The sequence below is a fragment of the Rhipicephalus microplus genome, chromosome 9 (genome assembly GCF_043290135.1).
Source record: "Rhipicephalus microplus isolate Deutch F79 chromosome 9, USDA_Rmic, whole genome shotgun sequence".
NCBI lineage: Eukaryota > Metazoa > Arthropoda > Arachnida > Ixodida > Ixodidae > Rhipicephalus > Rhipicephalus microplus.
The window spans coordinates 61,004,289-61,029,668 of record NC_134708.1 but is presented as its reverse complement, the minus strand read 5'-3'; the positions used below and the strand labels follow the sequence as shown (position 1 = coordinate 61,029,668).

General features: G+C 45.4%; 1 protein-coding gene across 4 annotated transcripts in view; it reads left to right on the top strand.

Moving 5' to 3' along the window:
- Positions 1 to 25,380, top strand: part of LOC119164801 (sushi, von Willebrand factor type A, EGF and pentraxin domain-containing protein 1) — a 91,202-nt gene that overhangs the window by 48,444 nt on the left and 17,378 nt on the right. For 3 of the 4 annotated variants that reach the window (XM_075873719.1, XM_075873717.1, XM_075873720.1), the window contains exons 3-6: positions 11,776 to 11,917; positions 14,691 to 14,941; positions 15,629 to 15,962; positions 18,262 to 18,440. In XM_075873719.1, the coding sequence (XP_075729834.1) occupies positions 11,776 to 11,917; positions 14,691 to 14,941; positions 15,629 to 15,962; positions 18,262 to 18,440 (906 nt within the window). The remainder of the gene's footprint in view (positions 1 to 11,775; positions 11,918 to 14,690; positions 14,942 to 15,628; positions 15,963 to 18,261; positions 18,441 to 25,380) is intronic. The other variant, XM_075873718.1, reaches the window with a different exon arrangement.

Genomic DNA, 25,380 nt, shown 5'->3' with positions numbered 1-25,380 from the left:
GGCAGCCTCGACGTGTTGCACTCGGAGGCAGTTGTGCAATTGCTCAGCCAGTTGTCACGTGATCATATAGGGCGGTGGCGAGCTTGGGGCGTGGCGGAGCCTGAACACCGCGACACCACTAGAAGCGTCTCAGTATATGTCATACGGCGCCTACCGCGGCTTACAAACATCCGAATGATTGCACAGATTCGCCAAGCAAATTGAAACACTTACGACTCATTCACACCCGTGACTAGCGCTGGTCGTGCGACTATTTGCGACTGGAGACCTAGCATTGACTACGCGGCTAACGTTCCCACCTGCGTGCGAGTTATATACCCGTCGCCCCGCAGATGTCACGTCTGTCAAGGCATTTCAGAGTTGTAGGCGTACCACTTTCGGACAAGGCGACCGACGTAAGGTTGCCCCGAAAGCGACGTATGCCATTGCTGCTCGAGATCCTTTTAATTGGGATAGTAGTACCACGGCAGTGCCACTGGCCTCTAACCTCACTTCCTTCATCCGCCAAGCACGCTGAAATCTCGGTCGTAGCTCTTGCGAATACAGGGCTGGCATGTACAGTCAGCCACAAAAGTTTACGGACCATGCGAGCACGTACCAAACTGCCAGTCCGCGGCACCTAGCGGTGTACCACTTACCATCGACCGAAGCTCGAGGCCTGAAACGGGACTTCTTGTTATTCACTAGTCTTTCCATTTTCTTCTGCCACGTAGCGCATTGTTAGTTCGTTGCTTTCACGCAAAGCGGTTATCCGCTGTATGAGCATAACACTTCTAGTCTTATAGCAGAATAGAAGTTACGACTGCGTGCTTCTAACAGTGTGCCGTTGGGTGTAGGGCATCACTTTATGAAGATCGCGACTGATGAGCCATGCAGACTGACCGCTCTCGAGGCAGAATAACGCCGACGCCGAAGCTGCTGAAGAGCACGCCACGTTAGAAAATGAAAGGGGGAAGATATTCATGCCCAGTGTAAAAAAAAGATAATAAAATAGACATGCCTTTGATAAAGGAACCGACGCGTCTTGGGCGTTGAGCTGCTGTCGATCGCCGCTTCGGTAGCGGGAATATCCCCAAGAAGACGTTTGCCATGTGCTCTCGTGGTCCGTAAACATTTGTGGTCGACTGTACACTACGACTGGCTTCACTTGTGAACGTATCGCCCGGTTTGCGGCGCCTGCAGCGCACAGAGTGGTGTGCGCAGCACTCAAGCGCTGAAAGTTCTAATGCGATAGCGTTAAAGAGCTCGTGTCGCAGAAAACCCGCCGCCGGCGTCGGCCCCGTTGGTTGTGAGTGAAAAATCGTCTGTGCGTCTGTGACCGAAAAATCAAGTTAGCGAGATAGCCATGGGAGGCCGCTACTTGTGCACGCTTGCGCGCGCGATCACACCGAAAAAGCCACGCATTCGAAGAAAGAAAAAAGTGTTCAAGGTCCCGAAGCACGGTAGTTTCTTTGCCCTGCGCCCTCTCCCTGCTTAGCTTCCAGCGCCTTCGTCGGGTGGAGAGAAGAGATAATGTAATTGCAGCACGCGACAAACTTTTGTAACTCCACTCGCACTGGACGGATTCTTGACATTTTTGTGCCATTGAATTCGTGAGGCGATAGGTTCTTCTAGTGAATTCATTCTATGGTTACATGAAACAGTGTTTCAGGGCCCCCTTAATGCATTTAGTTCAACGGGTGTCACCACGACAACGATCCCATTCGGCGATAATAGCACGCGCTAGTTCAATCTACTGCATGTGTGCGTGCGTGTGTGTGTAACAACACATATGAATAAGTATGCACTCAGCGGTTGAAGGGTGCACTAGGGGCCGGATTCGCTATCACGTTGAACTGCTAAAGGCGAAGCTTGAGGGTCCCCCATTTGTTTTGTGGCAGCATATATTTAAGGGTCATTCCTTGTCAAGTGCCCCAGACGTGGCGCTTCAACATCGCTGATTCTGCCGATACAATTTACACCCTTTGCGCATACCCCATGGAGTAGTGCAGTCAAACATTTTAGCTCGAAAAAAGTTTTCCAAGACCGTGGCGATCCTCCAATTTCATTTTATTTTGCCAAAGGGTGTACAATAGAAAACTTTATATGAAATTGATATTTGTTTGCGGAACTTCAAATTAGTGCTTGAGCTACTGAAGAAGTTTTGTTTAGTTGTGCTACTGAACCGTTCCCAAATTCTTGAGTTTACCTTGCAGCTATAGGCCTTTTCAAAAACCGTAAAAAGTTTCAGAGTTTGCCCCTTTTTACTCATGGTAGCTGAGACTTTCTTTAAGCAATCGGAATAATATTGTGCTTCTCAGGAAAGTTTATTTTTGTAAAAAAAAGTTTAGGGCCGAAATAAACTTCACATCTTCCCCCCAAAAAATTGAAATCAGCAGAAACATAAGGTATGTGCAATATATGATCGTATTTTTTGTACTGATGTGGTACTAGTAAACTTTCATGAGGCGCCTTTTTCATAGGCCACTTAATGGTTAAGTTATGAAGAGAGTTCAATCAAATAATTTTTTTTTGTTTTAAGAAACAGAGTAATTTTTTGAAGTTGGCCTTCAAAATGCACTCTACATTCCTTTGGGGCTGCCACTTCACCGCAAAACTTCACCGCAAAGAGCTGCCACTTCACCGCAAAACGCGTGGCAGCCCTTTCAGGGGACATTTATCACAGAAAGCGGCAACGTGCGAGATGTGTGTAAGTTACTTGTGAGTGTCCCGATCGCTGCCGTACTTGTTGCACTAATCTCTTCAGTCTACGCATCACACTAACATGTGTTTTGCACAAATGTTCGACGATTTAACATACAATATAGTTTAGCATGGGAGCAATAAGCTCTCGCATGTCAAGCTGCTAGGCCATGGGACCACAAGACCAGATGGATGGGAGGACAGTTTTGAAAAATTTATTCACAGACAGTGGACATTTTTAGAAAAAGTGGTTAATGATTTAGAGTACCCAATTACTACGGGAGAGCTTAAAGGAGTCCCGTGGTGTAATCTACGAATATAATGAACAGTGATGTGTGTTTAGAAAAAGAGGTTAACGATGTTGAGTACTTGGTACTGTTTTGAAAAAAATGAAGTGAGACTTTGACACTTGTTACAAGACATTTTAACCTGTTTTACACAACATTAAAAAATGCAGATATGTTCTTCCGCTACTGGTTTTAGTCTGAATTAGGACCACTGCGGCAAACTTGCCGGGCACTCTCACTGAGTTGCTTTAGAAAAAGAGGTAACATTTCACTCGGAAGCAATGAACTTCTAGTTTAGAACAATCGTATCACTTGCGTCAGCTTCGTTTATAGGCTGTGATTACACTTTAAATGGCATGGCTCTTATACACACAAAGTCAGCTAATAAATAATATTTGTTACGCACAGTTCATTGTAATTGCGGTAAAAAACATCTGCATTCACTGCGATTTCACTGGAATGATTTGCCTACAGCAATCAAATCTCGTGCTTTCCTGGCAACCTACAGAAATGGCCTTCAAACCTCACTATCTGAACTGTCTCATGTGATATCTTTTTTTAAATCAACTTTTTTTTCTTTACTTGTACCTTTGGTTTTCTTTGATGCGCTTTTTCATGTTCCACTGATGCAATTGTAGACGCTTTATCTCATTTGTTTTGATTTTGCTCTCTATATCGTTCACTTGCTATATTAGTCATTACGCTCTGTATTTGTACAACCAACCGAGGGTCACACTGCAGTTTCTTACTTTGGGACCCTTGCCTGTATATATGCTGATGTTGTAACATTTTGTTTTGAAAGCAATAAACTGAAACCGAAAGCTCGGAGGCAGTTGTCGACGGTGGTTGAACAAGCCGTACCGCGATTAATGGGAAGCGTGATTTGCCGGGCTTGCTATACGCACTACGCTTCACTCAGTTTAATGGCGTAACAGCTTGTGACCCGATGGTGTGCGTACAGGTATCATTTTTAATAATTTTCGTACGGAATCCTCTTTTCCGATATGCTAAAAAAGTAGCCTATTTGGCATGCATGTACACGTTTGATGGTTGTGTTCAAATAAGCTCACGTTGGAACTCGCGTGGTCCATTTTTCATACTTTTGGCTGGTCGCGTAAAATGGACTATCTGTCGGCGCCGAACGAGTCACAAGAAAGTAGTAGAAGTGCAAAGATTGCTAATTACAATTCGTGGAATTGATCAGAACCATAACAGCCGGGAAGAAACACGAGAAACAAGTTAAAGAGACGCAGACAAGCGCTTATATTGAAGTGAGCGTTGGTGTAAGCTTTTTTTTTGTGTTCGTACACGCACTGATCATTCTGTTGATGCGTGATTGACACGTATCTGCCTTTACTCGTTCTGTCTGTCACTGAAAGCAAAGCCTACAGCTATATTATATGCATCTCGTTTCAAAATGAAAAATGAAACTTGGTTGAAAGTTATCGCTTGTCTGTCCCCCCCCCCCCCCCTTTTTTTTTTCTGGTTCCTCGTGTTTGCTGGCGCACTATTACGTTTCTGACCATGATAGAAAGAGAAAACAAGAAGAGGAAAAGCAGGGTGGTTAACCATACCAATTAGCCTGATCCGCCACCCTTCTAAGACACAAATTCGATCATTGGTTTCGCGGTTTGAGTGTGACTTGTATTTTCAAGCTGCTGGCGAAGTTTTAGAGCGTTTGGCCCAGTATTTAATTAGCAATTGCACGTCTTTATAAACACTGGAGCTGTGTGATAGTCTGGGAACACTATCGCACTGGCGAATCGGGCTGTAGCGAGCTGCTTGCTGAGCTGCTTGCACGTATTCAGCGAATCCCGGAAAGTATTATAGTGGCGTTCAGCCGTCTGTTGAGAAGGCTACATTTCACTGCAATCTGCTATTTCTCGGATGATCGCGTCAAGGCCGCTTCAAAGATATGCTTACACTGACTAACAGCACATAACTCGGGTTGTTCCTATGCAGCCCGCCTGGCAACTACCCAGATATACTTAGTTAAATATTTCTCTCATGTCGCAGCTGAGGTCGACAATTCTGCTTATGTCAACATGAGCTATAGCACCTCAGGATCATCCACGAGCATACCTTGCGTCCCAGTGACCGCATTCGTGTCCGGCTCACCCAGTCCACCACCACCGTTCTGCCGAATCCAATTCGAGGACTTACACATATATATATTTTGAAAGCTCAGCTCCAAACATCCGCTAAGGGCCCTCTCTTAATAACCGGCAGCTATACACAGAAACGAGTTCCAAAATGTTTAAAGCTTTTATCACAAAGTGAAAGAGCAGCTATGGCGGCCACTAGAGACCGACGACCTGGAAGTCTTTTTCCGGTTCGCGTTGCGGTGAGAGATTACTAAAAAAAAATAAAGTAAAGCAGTGGCCGGTGTACACACACCGCGTCAGACGTGTCTGCCGTAGTCCGAGCGCACTATCTGCACTGGCCTTGACACCGTGGCAATCTCGGTGTTCCATCTGTAAGCTGGGCAGCGCGGTGAAGAGAAGAAGGTGAAGAGGGTGAGGGGAATCCATGTAACCGTGATTCTCACGCGAAGCACGTCGACGGAGTTCTTGTCTTCTTTCCCGGCTGTCAAATCGCTTCCTGCGTCGTTTTCTTCGTTTGCTTGCTTCTCTTTTATCATATTAACTATGCTCTACCTTCATTCTCCTCCCTCCGAAGCCGTTATAGAGCGCTTAACGCCGCAGCACACGTCTGCAGTGCCATCTGCACGAAGTATACAGCAAGTGGGCCTAATGTATACAGCACACCTGGATAGAATAATATTTTGGACATTGTGGCTAGCGTTCGAGCGTGTGGTTTCGCGAAAAGTAAGATTTGTTCCAATGGAGCGCAACCTTGATATTGCGTGCTGTGTGCAATCGCGGGCCTTGTGCGGACTGTCCTTTCTTGTTTCTTGTCATATTTGCATTGCGCATAAGCATTGTTACAGCTCAGGCTGACTGAATCTCTATTGCCTCATTGTGAGTCCCTGCAATGTCACAGGTGACCTCATTCAAGCTTGAGCATATTTAAATTCATGTCACAATAAATAAAACAACCCTTTTATTACAGTACTTCAAATGCAAAAATGCGGGCAATGTACTAACGCGAAAGTTAATCGTGCTCCCCGCTTCAGTACAGTGTACTCACGCCCTGTCATATCTTCGGTCATTTTAGTGTTTGTGCCGTGCAGCTATGGCAAGTTGTGTAAAGCGAACGCGCTTATATTCTAGGAGCACCTTTTCACCCATAGTAATTATTTTTGTGGATACATGCATGCTACATACGAGTTTTAATGCACTTTCATTTCTTTAAGCCATGGCTCAGCAGTGCTAAGATCATGGTCGTAATTTCGGAATGACATTTGTTTTCGTCGTATGACAGTCCGCACGCATAATGGCATCAGATCCCCTTGATGTCACTCGTTGTAAATGATATTAGATTTGCCGTGTGACAGGGGTATAAGTGAATCTCCGTAAAACTGAATAATTTGCGGTATTACAGTCAATAGCAGCTCATTGAAATCGTTCCCAGATAGTCACTTTACTATTGTTTTTTTGGTGCTTCTTGCAGAGGTCATGTTAATTGTAAAATTATTTACCATATTTATCTGCTTTATATCCTCTAACAACTTAGGCTTTTAGCATTGCTACTTTGTAAACTTCAGGATTCACCTTTTCATGGCAAATTGATTGTGCGCGAATGGGGGTAGAACGTCTAAGTCAGGATTCTAATTTCTGCTATGAACTCATTAGAATTGCTTTCCTTTTCTAGTTTTTCAAGAGGAAAAAAAACTTTCTGCTCACCATCATAGTTATCTCATGGGAGAATTCCCGCCCTTTGCATGTATTTGAAAAAACAAAGTTGGAGTTAGCAAATGTTCAGCGAGTTCTCATTTTATTCCTAATCAAAAACAGGTGATCGTTTCTTCTACGGCTTACAGTGCTTAGCAATGTGTTATGTATATTAAATACATCGCGTGGTCGGCCGCTATATGCTATCCGCAAATGCAAACTGTGCGTATTTAGTGAGATGATATTTATTTATGGTCGAGTTAGGAAACTAAAAACTTGTATTATAACTTTTTTAGCGCGCACGAAACACACAAGAGACAGATGAGCGTTATTCATGTTTTCAAAGAGATGACTTTCGATGGCTACCTTGAACGCGCTTTTCACACAATAATGTTCAATGAAATTGTGTCCGATAAAACGGTGTTACTTATTCATCACAACCTTTTACCGTCGGCGCGCAAGTTACTTCAGCGATTTCAGAGTTAGGAAAGCTCGTGCTGTTACGGTTCCCAAAGTTTCGGACGCATAGATGTAAACAAACGTCTTATATAAGTTTGCAGAACGGATAAAAACATCTTGATTAAATTACATAGCTTCAAATAACGCTAAGCTTTCAGTGTCCGTTGCGTAATGGCGGTGGACACATGCGATCGGCTGTAAATACTGCACGTATTAGAAAAAGTTGCCGATCACTCATTAGTACGCTGTACATCATTGTTAACTATATTATAGTTTTCATTTATTAATAAACGCACATCACATTAAAGTACAATGATGTCATTAGAAGCATTCTAATTTTAGAAAGCAGTACAACTATAGGTGCGCAAAACCAAACAGCTAAAGAACACCGATGACCCTCGAAACCGCGCTACTGGAACGCCACCCCGCGGCGAATGAAACGAAAACATCAGCGGAACAAGCCGCAAATATTTCTCGCGAGGTTCCCCTCGGTTGCCTCGACGATGACCTCTACGCAGCATGTACGCGAAACAAATACAAGTGAAACGCAAATGCCAATTACGGAGGAGGTCCGCTGCGACCTCGCCGCGATGTTTCCTGCCACTAGCGGCGCTCACATCGTTTTCCCCTGAACGTTCGCAGAGAAAAGAAATTATTTCTTTTGACTTCGAGACGAAACAGGGCGAGCCCGCTAGCGGTCATGGTCACTGTCGCCTAGAAAAGAGGGAGAAAAAAAAAGAAAGAGAGGAGAAGGAGGGAGAGAAGAAAAAGTAAAACTAGTGCAGGTCATGACTACAGCCCAGGGCAACGTGAATTACGCTTTCGCAACCACAGACCATCATGGCCGGGGAATCGATCTTTGAAGACAATGATGAAAAGAAGAATGCTAGAGTGAACAACTTTACGTTGGGTTGTTACAGATAAGGGGACATCAAGCTAACGCTCAGAGGAAGAGCGATAATTTTAAAAATCACAATACAGCTTTCCAGGAACCGCAATCTGGGCGTTGTAACGGCGCTCTTACAAGTTTTACTGCCTAAGGACAAGCATGATATTAAGTGGTTTGAAGTTTGGAAATGCACTTATCGATGCGGCCTACATGGGATCACGTTTAAGGGTCATTGGAAAGAGGAGGTATAGAAGGGAAAGAAGTTGCAGTGAGGGGACGTTATACCTTTTGGAGAAATGAGTAGCCACAACATATAGTGGCCTTCATAACTGGCTTTTTACTCTACCTACGATCATGTGTGTATTGCGGCTCTGGTAATCGAACCCAGTTCATGAACGTTCCCTTAGATACGAATTTCATGTTAGTGTGTTGGCACTGGTCTATACCGGAATGCTCCTCCTGCTGCTGCTTATTATCTGCCCTCCTTTTTTTAAGGGGGGGGGGGCGGGGGGTGCCTTTTGATCCCGGAATATTATTATGGTGCTTGTGAAAGAAATGTATACTATGTCGCATTATTCTCTGCTGGCCTTGTGAGGCAAAAGCTTCAGATGCATCATCAAACACGCAAAGTGAGCGTTGGCGTGAGCGATGCAACAAATCATCATCATGTGATGACGTCGCCATGCAATTCGTTATTGCGTCACACTGCGCCAAAAGTTGGGGCACAATTTTATTTTATTTATTTATTCATCAATACTGGAGTCCAATACGCTGGCCCGTGCATGACTAGCATGAATTCAAATACCGTGACGTCCCATGATTTTGTCTTGATATCGAATCGCTAATTGAACAAAGGTGGGCCAATCAAGAAGGCTGTGCAACCAGATTGGCCAGAAATTGTTCCAAATGCATGGGTGGGCCAAAAAGAAATGTCGAAAGTAGGCCAGTTGCGGAGACCGTCTTGAAGCCTGTACAATACCGCGTTAGGGGCAGAAGACGTTTGGAGAAAGGAGTACTGAAGGACGAATACGTCGTCTCAGAAACAAAAAGGAGAGGGTTTTCGCTCTATACAGCCGCCTTGAGCGAATCTAGAAACGAACCAAGTGAGTTTTTTAAGTGTCAAAATATACCGAACAAGCTGGACTCGAGCGTAAATCTGCCAATCAGCATATATAGTGTACTGTTTTTCGATTTCGTATAATGCACTGTTTAACAAGGCACTTGCGTGCACTGCATGTTTCAATTTGACACAGAGAGACAGCAAAATAAAGGACAGGCGGGGAGGTTAACTAAGTGAAAACCCCGGTTTATCACTCAGTACTAGGGAAGAGGAAAAAAAAAGGCGTAAAAGAATGAAGTAGGAGTGTTTGTGACAGTGATAGTGGCTTAGAATTTTATAATACTACCGGTGATTGGCAGTTATAATTTCTTTTGACAGTCTAGAGCCATGCATAAACAATGTTTTCTTCTCCACTTGACGTCAGATGGCCCGACAATATGATCGGTGCTCCTTCTAGTGTTCCCTTTAATAGTGTATTGTACTGTACATATACGTATATTTTCTGTATTGACCCCTCCCCCCTCATAGGGCCTGCATGACACTTTCAAATATATAAATAAATATCAATATATGTGGGGAGGCGTTTATACTTGACCTACTGTCCACATTTATGCAACACTTCACATAGTCAAATATCAAGGATTCCACTTCCCGCGAGGCGAAGTTGAGTGGATCCGGTCAAACAACCCCAATATAATAAGTGGCCTCTTTACGACGCTAATGCATCCTTATCGCAATTCGCACGTTGAAAAAGAAGAAAAACTACAAATAGGCGGCCTAGTGGCATATAAAGGCCTCCGTGTCCTTTTCGTGCGGGGAAGAGAGCTTCAGCGCTGATCCCGCGCGCTTTCGTATACTCCCGTCGCGTACAGAGGAATCGGTCATTTACGTCCAGGTGGCTTCCATGATTACGCTGGTATTTTTCACTTCCGCGTCTTGATAGCAATGATGGATGGTATACACCGACGACGACCGACACTTAAATTAGCTTCCGCGTAATTAAAGAATCCATGGACTTGGAATTTCACACCACGCAAGAGCAACGCTTTCTTTGCTTCCTCCCTCTTTTTTTCTTTTTTTGTCTTAATTTTTGCCTTTCTAAAATTGTTATCAACTTCTATCTATCTATCTATCTATCTATCTATCTATCTATCTATCTATCTATCTATCTATCTATCTATCTATCTATCTATCTATCTATCTATCTATCTATCTATCTATCTATCTATCTATCTATCTATCTATCTATCTATCTATCTATCTATCTATCTATCTATCTATCTATCTATCTATCTATCTATCTATCTATCTATCTCGCTTTTCGTTTGCAGCGATAAAGCTCCTTCGCAGTATTGTACGCGCGTATACCTGCCCTAAGTAGACTATGTCTACTTAGGGCAGGTAATAACCGCAGAGCGGAACCACGAGATTGAAGTAATTAGAAGAATAAGAATGGGGTGGAGCACATTCGGCAAGCACTCTCAAAGTATGACAGGTAGATTGCCACTATCCCTCAAGAGGAAGGTATATAACAGCTGTATCTTGCCGGTACTTAGCTACGGAGCAGAAACCTGGAGACTTACAAAAAGGGTTCAGCTTAAATTGAGGAGGACGCAGCGAGCAATGGAAAGAAAAATGGTAGGTGTAACCTTAAGAGACAAGAAGAGAGCAGAGTGGATTAGGGAACAAACGGGGGTTAAGGATATCATAGCTGAAATCAAGAAGAAGAATTGGACATGGGCAGGGCATGTAGCGCGTAGACAGGATAACCGCTGGTCATTAAGGGTAACTGACTGGATTCCCAGAGAAGGGAAGCGGGTTAGGGGGAGACAGAAGGTTAGGTGGGCAGATGAGATTAAGAAGTTTGCAGGTATAAATTGGAAGCAGCAAGCACAGGACCGGGTTAACTGGCGGAACATGGGAGAGGCCTTCGTCCTGCAGTGGACGTAGTCAGGCTGATGATGATGATGAACGGAGAGCAACACCGGTATAGTATTACGGTCACGTGGCACGCCATTGTGCAGGTTGATTTGAATGTTTTTTAACCAACTTTAATGCGTGAACGTGTGCCAAAATCAAAGTACATGGCGCTCATTCACTTTGCATGAAAAGGCGGTTGGCTAGGCCGATACTCGAACTCACACCCCTCAAGTTCAGCCACTCATCAATATAATTGAAGAGGACAGGGGCCAGTGCGACAGCCTAACTATTGCCTTTCGGGAAAATCCATAGGTTATAGTGCAATTAAAAGTAAATAATGTAGCTAGTGTGGAAATTGCGTGGATATTCAAAGTGACTATATAGATACGCTATACCTTCGAGAGTTGAGTTAAGGTAACTTTTGGTTTCCCATTTTAGTATGCATGCCACCAGAAACGTTTTCCGGTAACATTGCCGTGCGCGTCACTGGTTCATTCCAGGCACCTCGCTGCGATGAAAGCAGGACGTTTTGCGACGGGCGTTTGTTGATTGCCGTTTCGGATGCTCATGCGTGCGAACAGTTCTCTGTTTTATCTGAAGCTTTAGCAAGTGTTCGTTTTCAAAAACAGCCTTAGATGCCCACGATCTTCGTTTCTTATACCATGGCGCATGCTCTCTGTGCAGTGATAAACGTTGCCGCCGGCAAGGCCCCTTTGCAGTCTTCAACGGTGGCCGGCGGAGTGCCTCAGAAGGCCGTTGATGGCAGCACCAGCGCCTTCTTTACACCTGACACTTGCTCGCTGACCGAACCGGAACTGTCACCATGGTAGGTTGAGGATTTTCATACAGCGATATTTGTGAAATCCTCTATTTTGACCTTAATTTTCACTTTACTATGTGCAATGTTCTTTCGTACACTTAAAAAAAGGTAGAACGCATGCTGTATATTACTCCAGCACTGTTCACGTTGAGTAAATTGACATGGTAGAGACTCATAAATCGTATACTAGTTCTCCCTAGTCTCCCTCTACACTTAAGCTTCATTCTATTAGGATAGAGGAATCGTTGAACAGAGTACGCCTCTCCAGTGAACCTATCGGCAAGACTTGTCTTCGACAGCTCAGCCTTTTGGAGGGTACGCGTGCGTGTGGAAACGTGTTTGCTGCAGCGACGTATCTTGAACACAGATTTCTCATTCCGTAAAGTTTCACTTGCCCTGAATTTCCGTGCCGTTCGCACCTCTTATCTCTCTCTCTCTCGTCTTTCTATTCCCCTTCCCCAATATCCCACTGTACAGTAGCCAAGGGGCAGCTTTACTGTTTAGATGGACACTAAAGTCAAATAACAAATTACGCCAGAGTGATAGTTCAATGTATACCATTTTCTAAAACGACAATGTTATCAAGAACAATGCCCTACTTCCCGAAAAATGAAGGTAAATGCACAAGAACACTAGCACAGCACTAGGACATTTCTGAAATGATCCCGTAGGCTTAAGACGGGCGTACTACAATTAATCGCTAGTATTCAATCTAACTGCACTAAATAAATCACCTTCCGTGCATCAAGAGACGGAATGAAGTGCTACTTGTTCGCTTTTGTTTGATTCATAGAAAAAATAACTGCCGGACATTACTATGGGGAATGGCACGAGTGGTTCAAATATTCATTTTTCGCGTAGTAATACGGGACAGGTGGCACCATCTAGTGGGGTGCCGTTGAAACAAAAGCATCTGCAATCTCGAAGTCAATGGCGAAAAATTGATCAATGGTCTTTGTTGCTGCTGTGGCTTCCACTGCTTTTGCTCTGCTGCTACTAGTGCAGTGAAGCCGGGCAACGTTGTCAGGGCGAGTGACGGGAGACGGTCCGGTCGGTCCGCTTCTTGAGGCGGCTGATTTGAAGTGCGCTAACCCGATCGGAGCACTAAAATGTGATATTTCAAAATAGGCCCTTCCTTGGCACGAGAGTAACGCTACGAGGTTCCTGGACCGCCATTTCAACAATAAAGGTCGACTTAATAGTTGGCTTTAGTGTTCCTTTAAAGCGGCCCTGTGACACATATTAGGCCTCTTGTTTTCATCGTGCACCAATATCGTTGTGCAAGTGGTCATGCCAAAAACAATGTTGCTATTATATTACTTGTACGAAGAAACCACACTGTCCCGGAATAAAGTGACACTCAGTGGCTATTTTAGTGATAAGAACTGATACCATCTTCGGTAATTGTACCCCGAAGCAGTCGCGCAACAGTCTAGAATTTCACCAAAACCAAAAAGGGGCAGAACGCCCCGGTTCTGTGGAGGGGCAAATGGAATACCAGTCATTGCGCATCGTCTGCTGATCATCTGCTGATCATCTGCTGCTCGCGCGGCACGCAACGAATGCTGGGATTGCACAGTTTCGCCCCGCCGATTTTTACGGAGCACCTCAGAGCAACAACAACAACAAAAAAGTGCCCCGACAGGGTGCGCCCTGGTTACCTAAGACGTTTGGTGCGCACCGGTGCGCTTTCCCGAAGATGCCATGAGTCTTCGCCTCGTGGAAGTGAGGACTTGGGCGTGCGTTTTCATTGGCTGAATGCGACAAGTTGCCCATAATATTCACATGGTCCCAGGTAGGCCACACTATATATTGTTCGCTAAAAATTATAATTGCACTTTTCATACTTCCTAATATACAGAGTTCCTGTTCCTAATTAAGATGTCAAAACAATTGCAAAACGACGCTAGGAGCGCTGCACAACGGCTACCACTAGAGTTACTGTATGTGCTCTCTACATAAAGGTAGCATACACAGTATCTCTAGCTACCATGAGGCGAGCCGTCCGGTGCGTCTCTGCGGTGGCTGGAATCGGTCTTTGACGTCAGTGGCAGAGTGAAAGCGAAATGGGACGTATGTAACTGCGCGGTAGTAAACACGGACGACAAGAAGATACAAGGACAAGCGAAATGGGACGTTTGTTCTCGTCGCCTGCTGGGATTCTGAAGTTTGGAGGCTATTTCGCTTCCATTAACGTATACCGATTTTGGAAAATACATTTTGTGTTCATCTCAGTATTCGCCCCTACTCGAACTTCAGCGCTGCTGACTGCACACGAAAAAGCGTCGCAGGGCCCCTTTAACCACTCTGCTCTCTGCCTTCTCGTATCCTTTTTTCACGCTTCAATTGTCTCCTGAACTCATGTGTTGTTTAAAATTTTCATATCTTACTCATACTTTTATTCACCTTCTTCAATCTTCCGGTGTAGGGCAGCCGATCGGAATATCTTCTGGTTAAGCCTCCTCCACCTGCATTTGTTTTCAGCCTTCCAGCTGGTTCTCACATGTCCTGTAGTTTCCTGTACATTTCTTGTATAACAATTTCTCATTCCTTCAAGCTTCCGTTTTGGCTCGCACTCGTGTTGTTTCAATGTGTTATCCCTTTCTCATCGTTCGATTCCCTTCCCCAATCGCTAAAGAAGGGTAGTCGACCAGAAGTGTTTCTGGTTGACTTCGTGGCTTCTGCTTTTCTGTTGCCTTATTTCCTTGATCTCTTATGTCGCGTGCTTCTCGCAGCTTTTTATTTCTCGTCGCTCAGCAAACTATTTTTGTTAAACTAGGTGGTACGTGAACCTACTCGAGCCGTACGTCGTGCAACTGGTGCGCATCGACTGGGGCCGATCGTCCCAAGTGGATCCCGATGGTTCCGTCGTCGCGAACACCGTCGTGGTGCGGGTAGGGAACAACCGACCCGACCTTGGCGCCAATCCGGTGTGCAACCGATTTGCCGGACCACTCGAAGAAGGAAGACCCCTGTTCCTGCCCTGCGCAGCACCCATGCCAGGCGCTTTCGTCAGCATACATCTCGAAGGTAACGTAACAGCTCTGAATGCGACCTATTTGTTACGTATGCTTTGCAAAAAAAAAAAAAACAGCGCTGAATAAAACACGGACAAACAAGGACACAGGATTAACATTGACTGTCAACGGCTTTGTTGGAAACAAATTAGTTTGCAGAGCATGCATTGTGTGTCCTTGCTTGTCTGTGTTGAATATTGCACTTTTCTTGACTATGGATCTCGAAGGTGAGCTGGTGGGCGGCTTCGCTTCCAGAAAGTAGCGCTGGTCGCATCGACATGAGTATTAGCGAGCCAAGCTACTGAAAAGTTCACTTGAATGGAAGAAGGATAATACAAATCAGCACCTTTGCTACTGCGAGTGAGAAAACATAATGACTAGCAATGCAAGTTGTTGGGCCAGTCCTCTTACATTCATGACACTGCTGGCACTACATCACGCTCCAGCTAGATGCCTGAGGCAAAAAGTGCCTCTTGCCGTAGTGACATATTGTGATATGACCAAAGCTATAAAACCATCTTAACGCTCTTGACGGAGATTGCTCAAGATGCCCTATGCGGTTGCTGTTTGATTAACACGTAGGCTTTGCATAATTCGTCGAAGGCGTTGCTTCCCTTTGCAAAGACATACACACTTCTGATGGTTGATGAGAATGTTAAGCAGCAACTCTAGCCTAGCTTAGCTTAGCTTTGCGTTACAGATTCACCCCTACAACCACGGACTCGCTCGACAGGTCCGGCCCCCCTGTCACTATGCGAGGTGTTCGTCTATACGGACCAGGCGCTACCCGTGGAACGGTGTCCGTCCTTCCGCGATCAGCCTCTTGGTTCGGCGGCCACGTACCACGGCAAGTGCTACGCCTTCTACAACAACCAACCGGCGCCATTCGAGACAGCGCGGCGTTTCTGCGAGCAACGAGGGGGCTCACTAGTGGACGAGACGAGCCCCGCACTGCAGGGCTTCCTGAGCTGGGAGCTCTACCGACGTCACAGGCATGACGGCGACTCCGGACAGTACTGGATGGGCGCCACCAGGTGAGTGTCCATTTTCTTGACCGTATACAATGGACAAACTCGGACTGGGATCTACCTGTACCAGCTCCTGGAACCATCTGGGCTTGTGGAATAACGAGGACTCCGTATCTAAATGTGAGTCCTAGTTAGCCCAGCTGAGTAAAAGTTCGACATACCTTTAGTAAGACAGAATAAAAATAAGCCCCAAGCAAAAAACAGTTATATTTTTTAGTGAGTCCGAGTTGATTTCGTTTTTTTTTTGCAAACCTACAATGGCCGATGGCCTAAAACAGAGGTGATTAGAACCACGAATCAAGCTTTTTTTCGCACTTACATTATTCTAGGCCTTTGTGCAGCACATCACACATGTGTGTTCCTCCATGTCAGTTTGTTGTCCTCTCCGAGTTTGTCATGTCTTGCTCAGTGCATGATGTACACGTCATGAAAACAAAACTGTTTCGAAATTTTCGCGAAACACAATCATGCATTTCCATGACGTCTGTGTGTAGGGGTCATTTTATATCAGTGACCCACGTGAGCTGTTTCAGAGAGCAACTGTAGGCAAGGTAGATGCAGGGCACCGGTAAAATCACGTGTATGGTTGAGTGTCTGACTGCGAGTGGTGAGCACACCTGTAGACCGAGATGAACACACACAAGCTGGTGGCCGTGGGTTCTCACATTCAAGGGGCATGAATATTGAGAATTTAATAGACCAGAAAATAAAGAATCGCTGCCTCAAAGAGTAAGCCAGCACCGGTCAGTAGCAGGATCCTAATAGATCTCTCGCAGATAGACTTGAGGCATCGGTGACGTTAGCTTTCAGCCGGACTCACGAAATAAGTATGAAACACGATTTACAGAGACGTACAGTGGGAAACTTACGGATGTCAACTCAGGCCAACATCGACTCATCCTACTATAAGTGATGCAAGAAGCGCAAAAGTGCCCGATATGACCTGGAGATGGCACAGAAAGTGACCACGATTTCATCCGTAAACTACAGCGAGCGTGATCGACCTCTTCGCAAGACAAGCCACCGTTTCTCCAAGCGTCATCATTTTTGGCAAAGCACTCTATTGTCTCCGTGAAACACCCCCCTTCGCTAGTTTCACATCTTCTTCCACTCGTTCGCCTCTTGTTCGCAAATGTCCGCCTCAACTCCTGCCGTTTTGCACCCGAACATTGCCGCGAGTTTGCAGGCAGCGGGAGTGTGTTGCAAATAAAGGAGAAAGAAGGGTTGGTGGTCACGAGCACGGGTTGCGGGAGCTGGCTCGTTCAGTTGTTCCGTTCACTTTCGTTTTAGCCAGACGATCGGGCCGAAATCTCCTTCTTCGTTTCTCACAGTCACTGCGCATAAGCGTGGCGATGCCGAGTAGCAGCTAGTACACGTTATTTCTGATACATATTGTTGGAAAAACCACGTCGCTCTGAAATTTCAGCGGCCCCAAAACTGCGTGTACGGAATATGAGCATGCAGAAAATTTTCTCAAGACGCGCTGAGGAGCATGGGATCATTGCGTCATGCGAAGGGCGCGTAACTACAATGTGTACTATGAACGCATTTTTATAGAGTAATACTATATAATACTTTCTGTAGGAAAGCACACAATATTTCAATACTAGCAGAAAAATTGTTGCCCGCGCGCACATGTTCACGGTCACAAGAGGACAGGGCACATCGTATAATTGAAGTTTCTGCAACCACGTGGCGCCACAGGCTGTTTTAGCGATTTTCAATGAACAATAAGTACAACTACCCTTTTGATAATGATGATATGTGGGGTTTAACGGCCAAAAACTACCATATAATCACGAGAGACGCCGTAGTGGAGGGCTCCGAAAATTTCAACCACCTGGGATTCTTTAACGTGCACCCAAATCTGAGCACACGGGTCTACAACATTTCCGCCTCCATCGGAAATGCAACCGCCGCAGCTGAGATTCAATCCCGCGACCTGTGGGTCAACAGCCGAGTACCTTAGTCACTAGACCACCACGGAGGGGCGACTACACTTTTCCCGAAAACACGGTTGATTTGAGCAACTATGAGGGACAATCTTTCCATTCGTGCAGTCAATTAATTGCATATTCTGGGCAGTTGTTGGTCTTTTTAATAGTGTCACAGTTCCGATCACCCCTACACAAGACGTTCTCCCCGGTCATACAAATAAGAAAGCAAACGTGTCGTTTGAGAACATTACCCTACTTTGCTCGGAGATTTCCTGACCGTTCTTTTTTCTAAACGGGCGTGGCTAGATATACTACGTATACTGAACTCTGCTTTGCATGAACCCTTTTCTTCCTGGCTATCATTGCAGAGACCCGCGTGACCCGACCAACTGGCGCTGGATCAACGGTCGCGAGGTGACCATCTCCTTCTGGAACTCTCCCACCAGCTCAGCCCCGGAGAACAACTGCTCTCGCTTTGACGGCAACCGCGGATGGCTGTGGTCAGACACCAACTGCGACCACCCACTCAACTTTATTTGCCAACACAGTGAGTAATCATTTGTTGTTGCATTGACTGCATTCTCTTTTTCACAAGATTTTTTAGGGGCGAAGCTCCTTAGGGCGTGGGCTGTGCGTCCCCTGTAGCCTGTATGTAGCCACCTCTAGTTTAGTTCTTGCAGTGTTCACTAGATGGCGGTACCGTCTCTTGTATGTAGCCACCTCTCGTTTAGTTCTTGTAGTGTTTACTAGATGGTGGTACTTGTAGCTGATGATGAAAAGATGCAAGATGTTATAAACTAGAAAGCGGTACTTGTAGTTGATGAAAGACGCGAGATCTTATAAAATAGGAATGATGTCACACATGGCGCGTGTCATTGATTGAAGGCAATCGTTCGATTTAGTGCGGCGACGTACGCTAGGGGGAGCGATGTAATAAAATCGAGTGGGCAAAATGTACAGAGGATTCATGGTTTACCAGGTTTACCTCCGGAGCTTCGCCCACTCATCATCATTCACTTCGTGGATATGGCGGAATTTTTTTTCTCCCTGACTTGACGTAGTTGACTCCCATTATTTGGTTTCTTGCGGGAGAACATCATCTGGCCTGATGTAAAGCCCGATAGATTTAACGAGCTCGGCAGAAGGAACTTTTTTTTGTGACACCATGCCGGTGTGTTCGAGCAAGGCGAGACATCAATTGAACCGAAATACGAAAAAGAAGTAAAGGCAAAATCTGCACTAAGCCGCTCAAGGCTGGAAACAGTGAAATTGGTCGAGTTTGAAGACTAACCTGGTTTCTTTCAGGCTTGTTTAGGGGATGCAGGTTCTATAGGCTGCTTACAGGTTGTTGCTAGGTTTTAGCTAGATGATTGTAGGTTGTTTCTACGTTGATTATTGGCGCCGAGAAGTTCAAGTTAAGCTACAGACAATCACAGAGACGAGGCGGGCACGTCGCTTTTGGCATGCCGCCTTCCATCGCTGCGGGGTCTTGACGCCATTGCCTCTCCCCTTGGTATTATCTCATTGTACGTACTCGCCGACTCGCCGCCGTCGCTTCGCAGCCATTCGTTAGCTTAACTGTGGCCTTCTTTCTTTTTAGTGAAAGTACCGTGTGGTGGGATTCGCCCGATTTCTATGGTTCATGCCCCTTTATGATTATGACGGCTTTTGGTGCGGGATGAACAAGAAATGATTTCCTAAGCAGCTGCGCTTAACTGTTAAAAATTATGGTTGGTTGCACCGGAATGCAATTGTACACTAATGAGAGTCTGTTTTATGCCATTCCGATATGCCGTTAGTCACGAAACGCGTTTGCCTTGAAGTGTTCACGAAAGTGGCAGTAATGCTGGCGGACAACTTTGAGAGTTGTGCTATCGAAGGGACTGACAGCCAATTTTTCCCGAGGCAGATTTTTTTTGACAGCGCTACGAAATGCCCCTCAATCTGCCGCGGTTGATTCCAGAAGCACGTGGATGTTTTGTTAGCAAAGTTCTCGCTTCTGAGAAACCATTAATGTTCGAGTTTCCCCCCTCCAGCAACTCTGAGAAGCAGTAGTGATGCCGTTGGCCCTCCTCACAAGCTTTTTATCAAGCTTCTGCCTGCATAGGACTGTGCGCAACTGTTGTTCACCAGCTTATGTTGAATTCCAATGGCGGAGTCGGTGCAGCCGACCGACTTCGCGAGCGAGCACTCGACTCTGGCGTAGAGCAAATCCTCCAAATCCACCATCGGAACACAACCAGCCCTGCTGGAACAAGGCGGAAGCTGCCGCGTTACCCAGGATACCTTGCGCGTGGTCTTTTCTGCTGCCTGTTTCCCACGTGGTTTACCAGCATCGCCGCATCGTTCGTTTGCTTGTTCGGCGCTATTCACCTGTGTGGAATGGATATCACGCCAAGCGTGCAACAGTTATTGTCCACGATGTCTGCTGTCGCTATCGAGTAGCAGAAGCATTGCTGCACGCTTTGCCGAGGTAGCCGAGCCGTCCATGCCGTCCGCCATTATCAACACAACTCGCGCCTACTCGCGCCGCGCTATAGTAGCCACCATAGCCGTGCCCCCAAGCAGGCAAACGTGTTAAAGGGAATGCGCCACGCCGAGTTCCGGTCCACTCCACCGATTTCGGCGGAGCAGTTTTTCCTGCTCCACGGAGGGACTCCCGCTCTGAATCCCCTCCGGCTCTCTCATTGGAACTTTTGACTCTCGCTCTCACTCTGTCATTGGAACACACTTGCTCTGAAAGGAGCAGAAAATCTTGCTCCGACTCCGCCATTGCAATTCAACATTAATTTTGACATTTTCAAACGTTTTTTGAATACAAAAGTGGAAACAGAAAAACTTTTCCGAACGCTTGACGTCACGTGAAGTCCCTTTACTGCCTCGCTAGCCATGAGTGCTCCCCGTACTTCCCCAATTAACGTGTCGGCAAGGGTCGCTATGCCCTAGGCTAACAATTTTCATGCTTCGGATTATGAGAATCGGATCAAACGTCAACCTAAAGCAGCACCACGGTTATATGCATGTCCGCAAAAACACATACCCGCAAGTTCAAGTTATTATTAAAGATTGTCATAAAAATTGCTATTTCAACATCAATCAAGAGATAATTAACCGGGTACACAAGCAAAAGGTTCCACGATGTGGCTCAGATATAAGCAATGTTCATCTTCTTCTTTTCGAATGCATGGGATGCCAAAAGTAATTTTTTGCAGTTTTTGTGGGAGAATAAAAATAGCAATCCGCGCTTATTAAGAAAGCGCAAGGTTCGTTGTGACCGACGACAACATACGATCTTTCCACTCGTGGAGATATCTGAAGGCGTGTTATTTATTCATTTATTCAGATACCTACAGCGCCCCACTGGACATTAGTGTAGGGAGGGGGGGATACAAACAGCAAAAGATACAGGTAGTATATACAACATGAAAAGCAACAAACATTCTGTAGGAATAAAGATAACATCAACACTCTACACATAAATAACATTATAAAAAGACTAAACATCACGTTACTAAGAGGGTGATGCAGGTTGTACAATACGAAAAAGCAACAAAACATAATATTAAAGTAAAACTTTTAAACATAAATTCACTTTATAAATACATAACCTCACAAGAAAGACAGTATAAAACACAACTAGGCAGAAGCTGTGAACGATGAGCTAAAGCTCAAAATATCCCACATATGTCGTGTAAAACCTAGTTAAACACACATCCTGCGAGGGCTTCATCAAAGGAAGTCTGGTCCGCCTCGGTGTATGTATAACGTGGTCGGCCGCTCACTTGAATGTCGGAGGTTCGATCGCGGCCTTGGCGGTCGCATTTCGATATGGAGCCAAAATATTGGGGGCCCGTGTGGGCTGTGCGAGGTCAGCGCAAGTTGGGGGAACGTCACCATGGTCGAAATTTCCGGAGCCCTCATAATCGCAGCGCGGTTTCAGGGCGTAAAACACCACGTACTAATACTGAAGGAGTGTTACGAGCGGATGTCTGTCCTTTTTTAGCTTTCCGTTATGCCGCGTGTCGTGGCATAATGAAAACATGCCTGCAGAACACGTGCACGAAATTGTCCGGAATGGCATGCGATAATTCTCATGGGCGAGACAAAGAGTACAAAGGGGAGATCTATTGTGACAGAGGTACAAACAGACGGAAGAAATGGAAAATAAATAAATAAATAAATAAATAAATAATATATATATATATATATATATATATATATATATATGCAAGTGGGTGGAATGAGCACAGAGATAGAAAGAAATAAAGACTGGGATAGAAATATACATTAACAGAAAAAGAAATCGAAAGATACGGGTGCAAAAAAGAGAGCGAATTTCGCGATTCGGTGGCAGATTACAGACTTCAAGCTTGTCGCGATTTCATCGATACAATATAGCAATTACACGAATTACTTATCGAAGCGAAGAAAACGAAGCAGACCTGTTTTAGTTTTATTCTATTCAAAGCAGTCTCGCTTGCTCGTGCGAAGTGCCGGACATGAGTCGTTACGCCCCTTGTGTTATGGGGAGTTTTAATGAATAACGGTGAGAAATAATTTTCAGCACAATAAGTTCAGCAACAGGGTTTCATTGGCGGTATGCTGATTGTAGGTTCGGAGTATATTACACACGTTCACGTTCAGCGTTCACGATTAGTCATCCTCGCTTTTGGAAACATCTCTCCATTAAGACTTGACTAATTGATTCTTGGTAATAGTAGTATGAACAAAAGAAAAATTTCGCCCAGTTTTCCATATTAAAATGCACAATTAACCAGCTGTACGCATGCTTGCACGCCATGCTACAGTTTTTAGGGGCGAAGCTCCTTAAGCTGTGCGTCGTGCGTCCGTAATGTATGTAGTAGTAGTAGTAGTAGTAGTAGTAGTAGTAGTAGTAGTAGTAGTGGTAGTAGTAGTAGTTGTTGTTGTAGTTGTAAAAGTAGTTGTAGTAGTTGTTGTAGTAGGTGGCCACCTCTCGTTTAGTTTTTTAAATATCCGCTGGATGGTGGTTCTTCTATATGATAAATACACGATGAAAAGATGCGAGGTGGCAGTACTTGGAGTGTTTACTGGATGGGTGGACGAATGCATGCATAGAAAGACGCACGGGCGGACAGACAGACAAGCAGACGAACGGATGGACAGACGCGTGGACGGGCGTAGAGACAGACGCACGTACAGACGGAGGCATGCACGGATGCTTGGACGGACGCTCGAACGGAAGCAATAACGAACGGACGGACGGAAGCGTGCGGACGGAATGACGAATGGTTCGCCCCACTCATCATTCACTCCGTGGATATGCGGTGTGTGTGTGTGTGTGTGTGTGTGTGTGTGTGTGTGTGTGTGTGTGTGCGTGCGTGCGTGCGTGTGTGTGTGTGTGTGTGTGTGTGTGTGTGTGTGTGTGTGTGAAGGTTTAGAATGCTTACTACCTAGCGTCAAACAACGGGCTCTTACAGAGCCTCAGAACGGCATGAAACGGCTCGGAAAGGAATATTTCAAAGAAGCGTTACACCAACACTTTAACCACTTCTGACTACATTTGTTTAAAAGAGTGATTTGCGGTGTGAAAACAGATTGCAGTACTACCTAGGCGATTGTTACTAATAAAGTGTTGAAGAAGTGTTTGTAAAAACCTGCAAGCTCTGGTAGAGCGGTTAGTACTTCTGCGTTTGACCAGGGGCGGGTGTCGGCATTCGTTGTTTCGTAACGACAGAAATTTCTCGTTCCAATTTGCCCTGTAAGCGGGCTTCGTGTATCTGTAGCTTTTGTCAAGTCAGCCTCTTAACGGCCCACGGGACGGCTTAGGCTCTCCCATAGTAGAGTACCTCGAGCTAGAAACCGTCAACAACTTTTTCTAAACAAGCGGGACGACTTTAAGCACTTTCATAGTAGACTAACAAGTGATCTAAATCGTTACCCACTTTTTCTACCCCCTTCCAACTTCGAGATCCGCGGGATGGCTTTAAGTTCTCCCAGAGTAGAGTACATTGTGCTCAAAATCGTTACCCACGTTTTTTAAACACAAACTGGGACAGTTTGTGGCTCTCCCATAGCACAGTACATCGTACTGTAAATCCTGCAATAGTTGTTGCAAACATATCTCAGTTTCTTTCGATTTAGGGACAGCTCTGCTATACATAGTTGAGTACTAAGTACTCAGAATCGTTAAACGCTATTTCTAAACACAGAAGAGGCCATGCTCTGAATTATCCAAGAATTCTTCGAAGTTACGACCCGAAATGTTAATTTTGGATATCTGTATGGTTTACTGCTTCTACCTAAGTTGGGTGCGTAGGTACTTTAAATCGCTCACAATCTCTTCTCAACAAATTTTAACTAGCTTCTGCTTTCACTGTCCACCGTAGTGATTCTATCTTATATTCTAAATTGTTTTTTTTAATTTTCTAGACGTGGGAAGGGCTAAACCACTTGCAGGAGTGCTGTAATTTTTTTTTGTTTTTGTTACCACATCAAACGGTTTCTCCAGCGCACGTTCAAGGCAACTGAAATGCTCTCGATTTAAGGCGATAACAACTACAAGGTCACTTTGAACGCATAGCAACCTTGATGAATCGAGCCAGTGACTATCGCTCTGCGATGTGGCGTGTATCCCCCGTATCCATCGCAGAGCATCAGAGCGTGTTTGACGTGGCGTTACTGCGTAGCCCAACGAGAGATGGCGCGCTCTTTCGCATAGCCGTGCTCATTCCAGAAGAGATGTTTAAATCAACAGGCAACTCCTCCTTTCACAACAAACAAGAAAAGCAAGAACTCCCAGACAGCCCCATTAAGTTGCGCATCGCAAGAATTTGTCAGTGAAGAATAAACTCGGCCAAACATGTTACCGGCGAGAACAACATTGTAGAAGAGCACAAGTGTTTATTTTGCTCGGTTCGACTTGGGGTGGAGTCCGCTTTTCCTGCATAACCTTCCCCCTCAAAATTTCACTTGGCTCTGCCGTGCTCATTTTCTTTTATAATTAGCATTGCCTGCTTGACTGATTGATATGTGGAGTTTAACGTCCCAAAACCACCATATGATTATGAGAGACGCCGTAGTGGAGGGCTCCGGAAATTTCGACCACCTGGGGTTCTTTAACGTGCACCCAAATCTGAGTACACAGGCCTACAACATTTCCGCCTCCATCAGAAATTCAGCCGCCGCAACCGGGATACGAACCCGCGACCTGCGGGTCAGCAGCCGAGTACCTTAGCCACTAGACCACCGCGGCGGGGCTAGCATTGCCTGCTGTATGTATATGGTGCATCCCTGAGAATTTGCTGTTTTTACTTCACAATAAAGAATATCGCTTTCGGTAGACCACGTCAAAAAGCCATGAGCCGACAGGCTGCAGCACGAACGTGGGGTCAGGCGTTTAGAAATCTCCGCCGGAAAATCATGTCATGCAGCACGCCAACTGTGAGATGTTTGTAGCTACCATTAGTTGTGCGCATATCCGGGCTACATGAACGCCGCAGACGTTA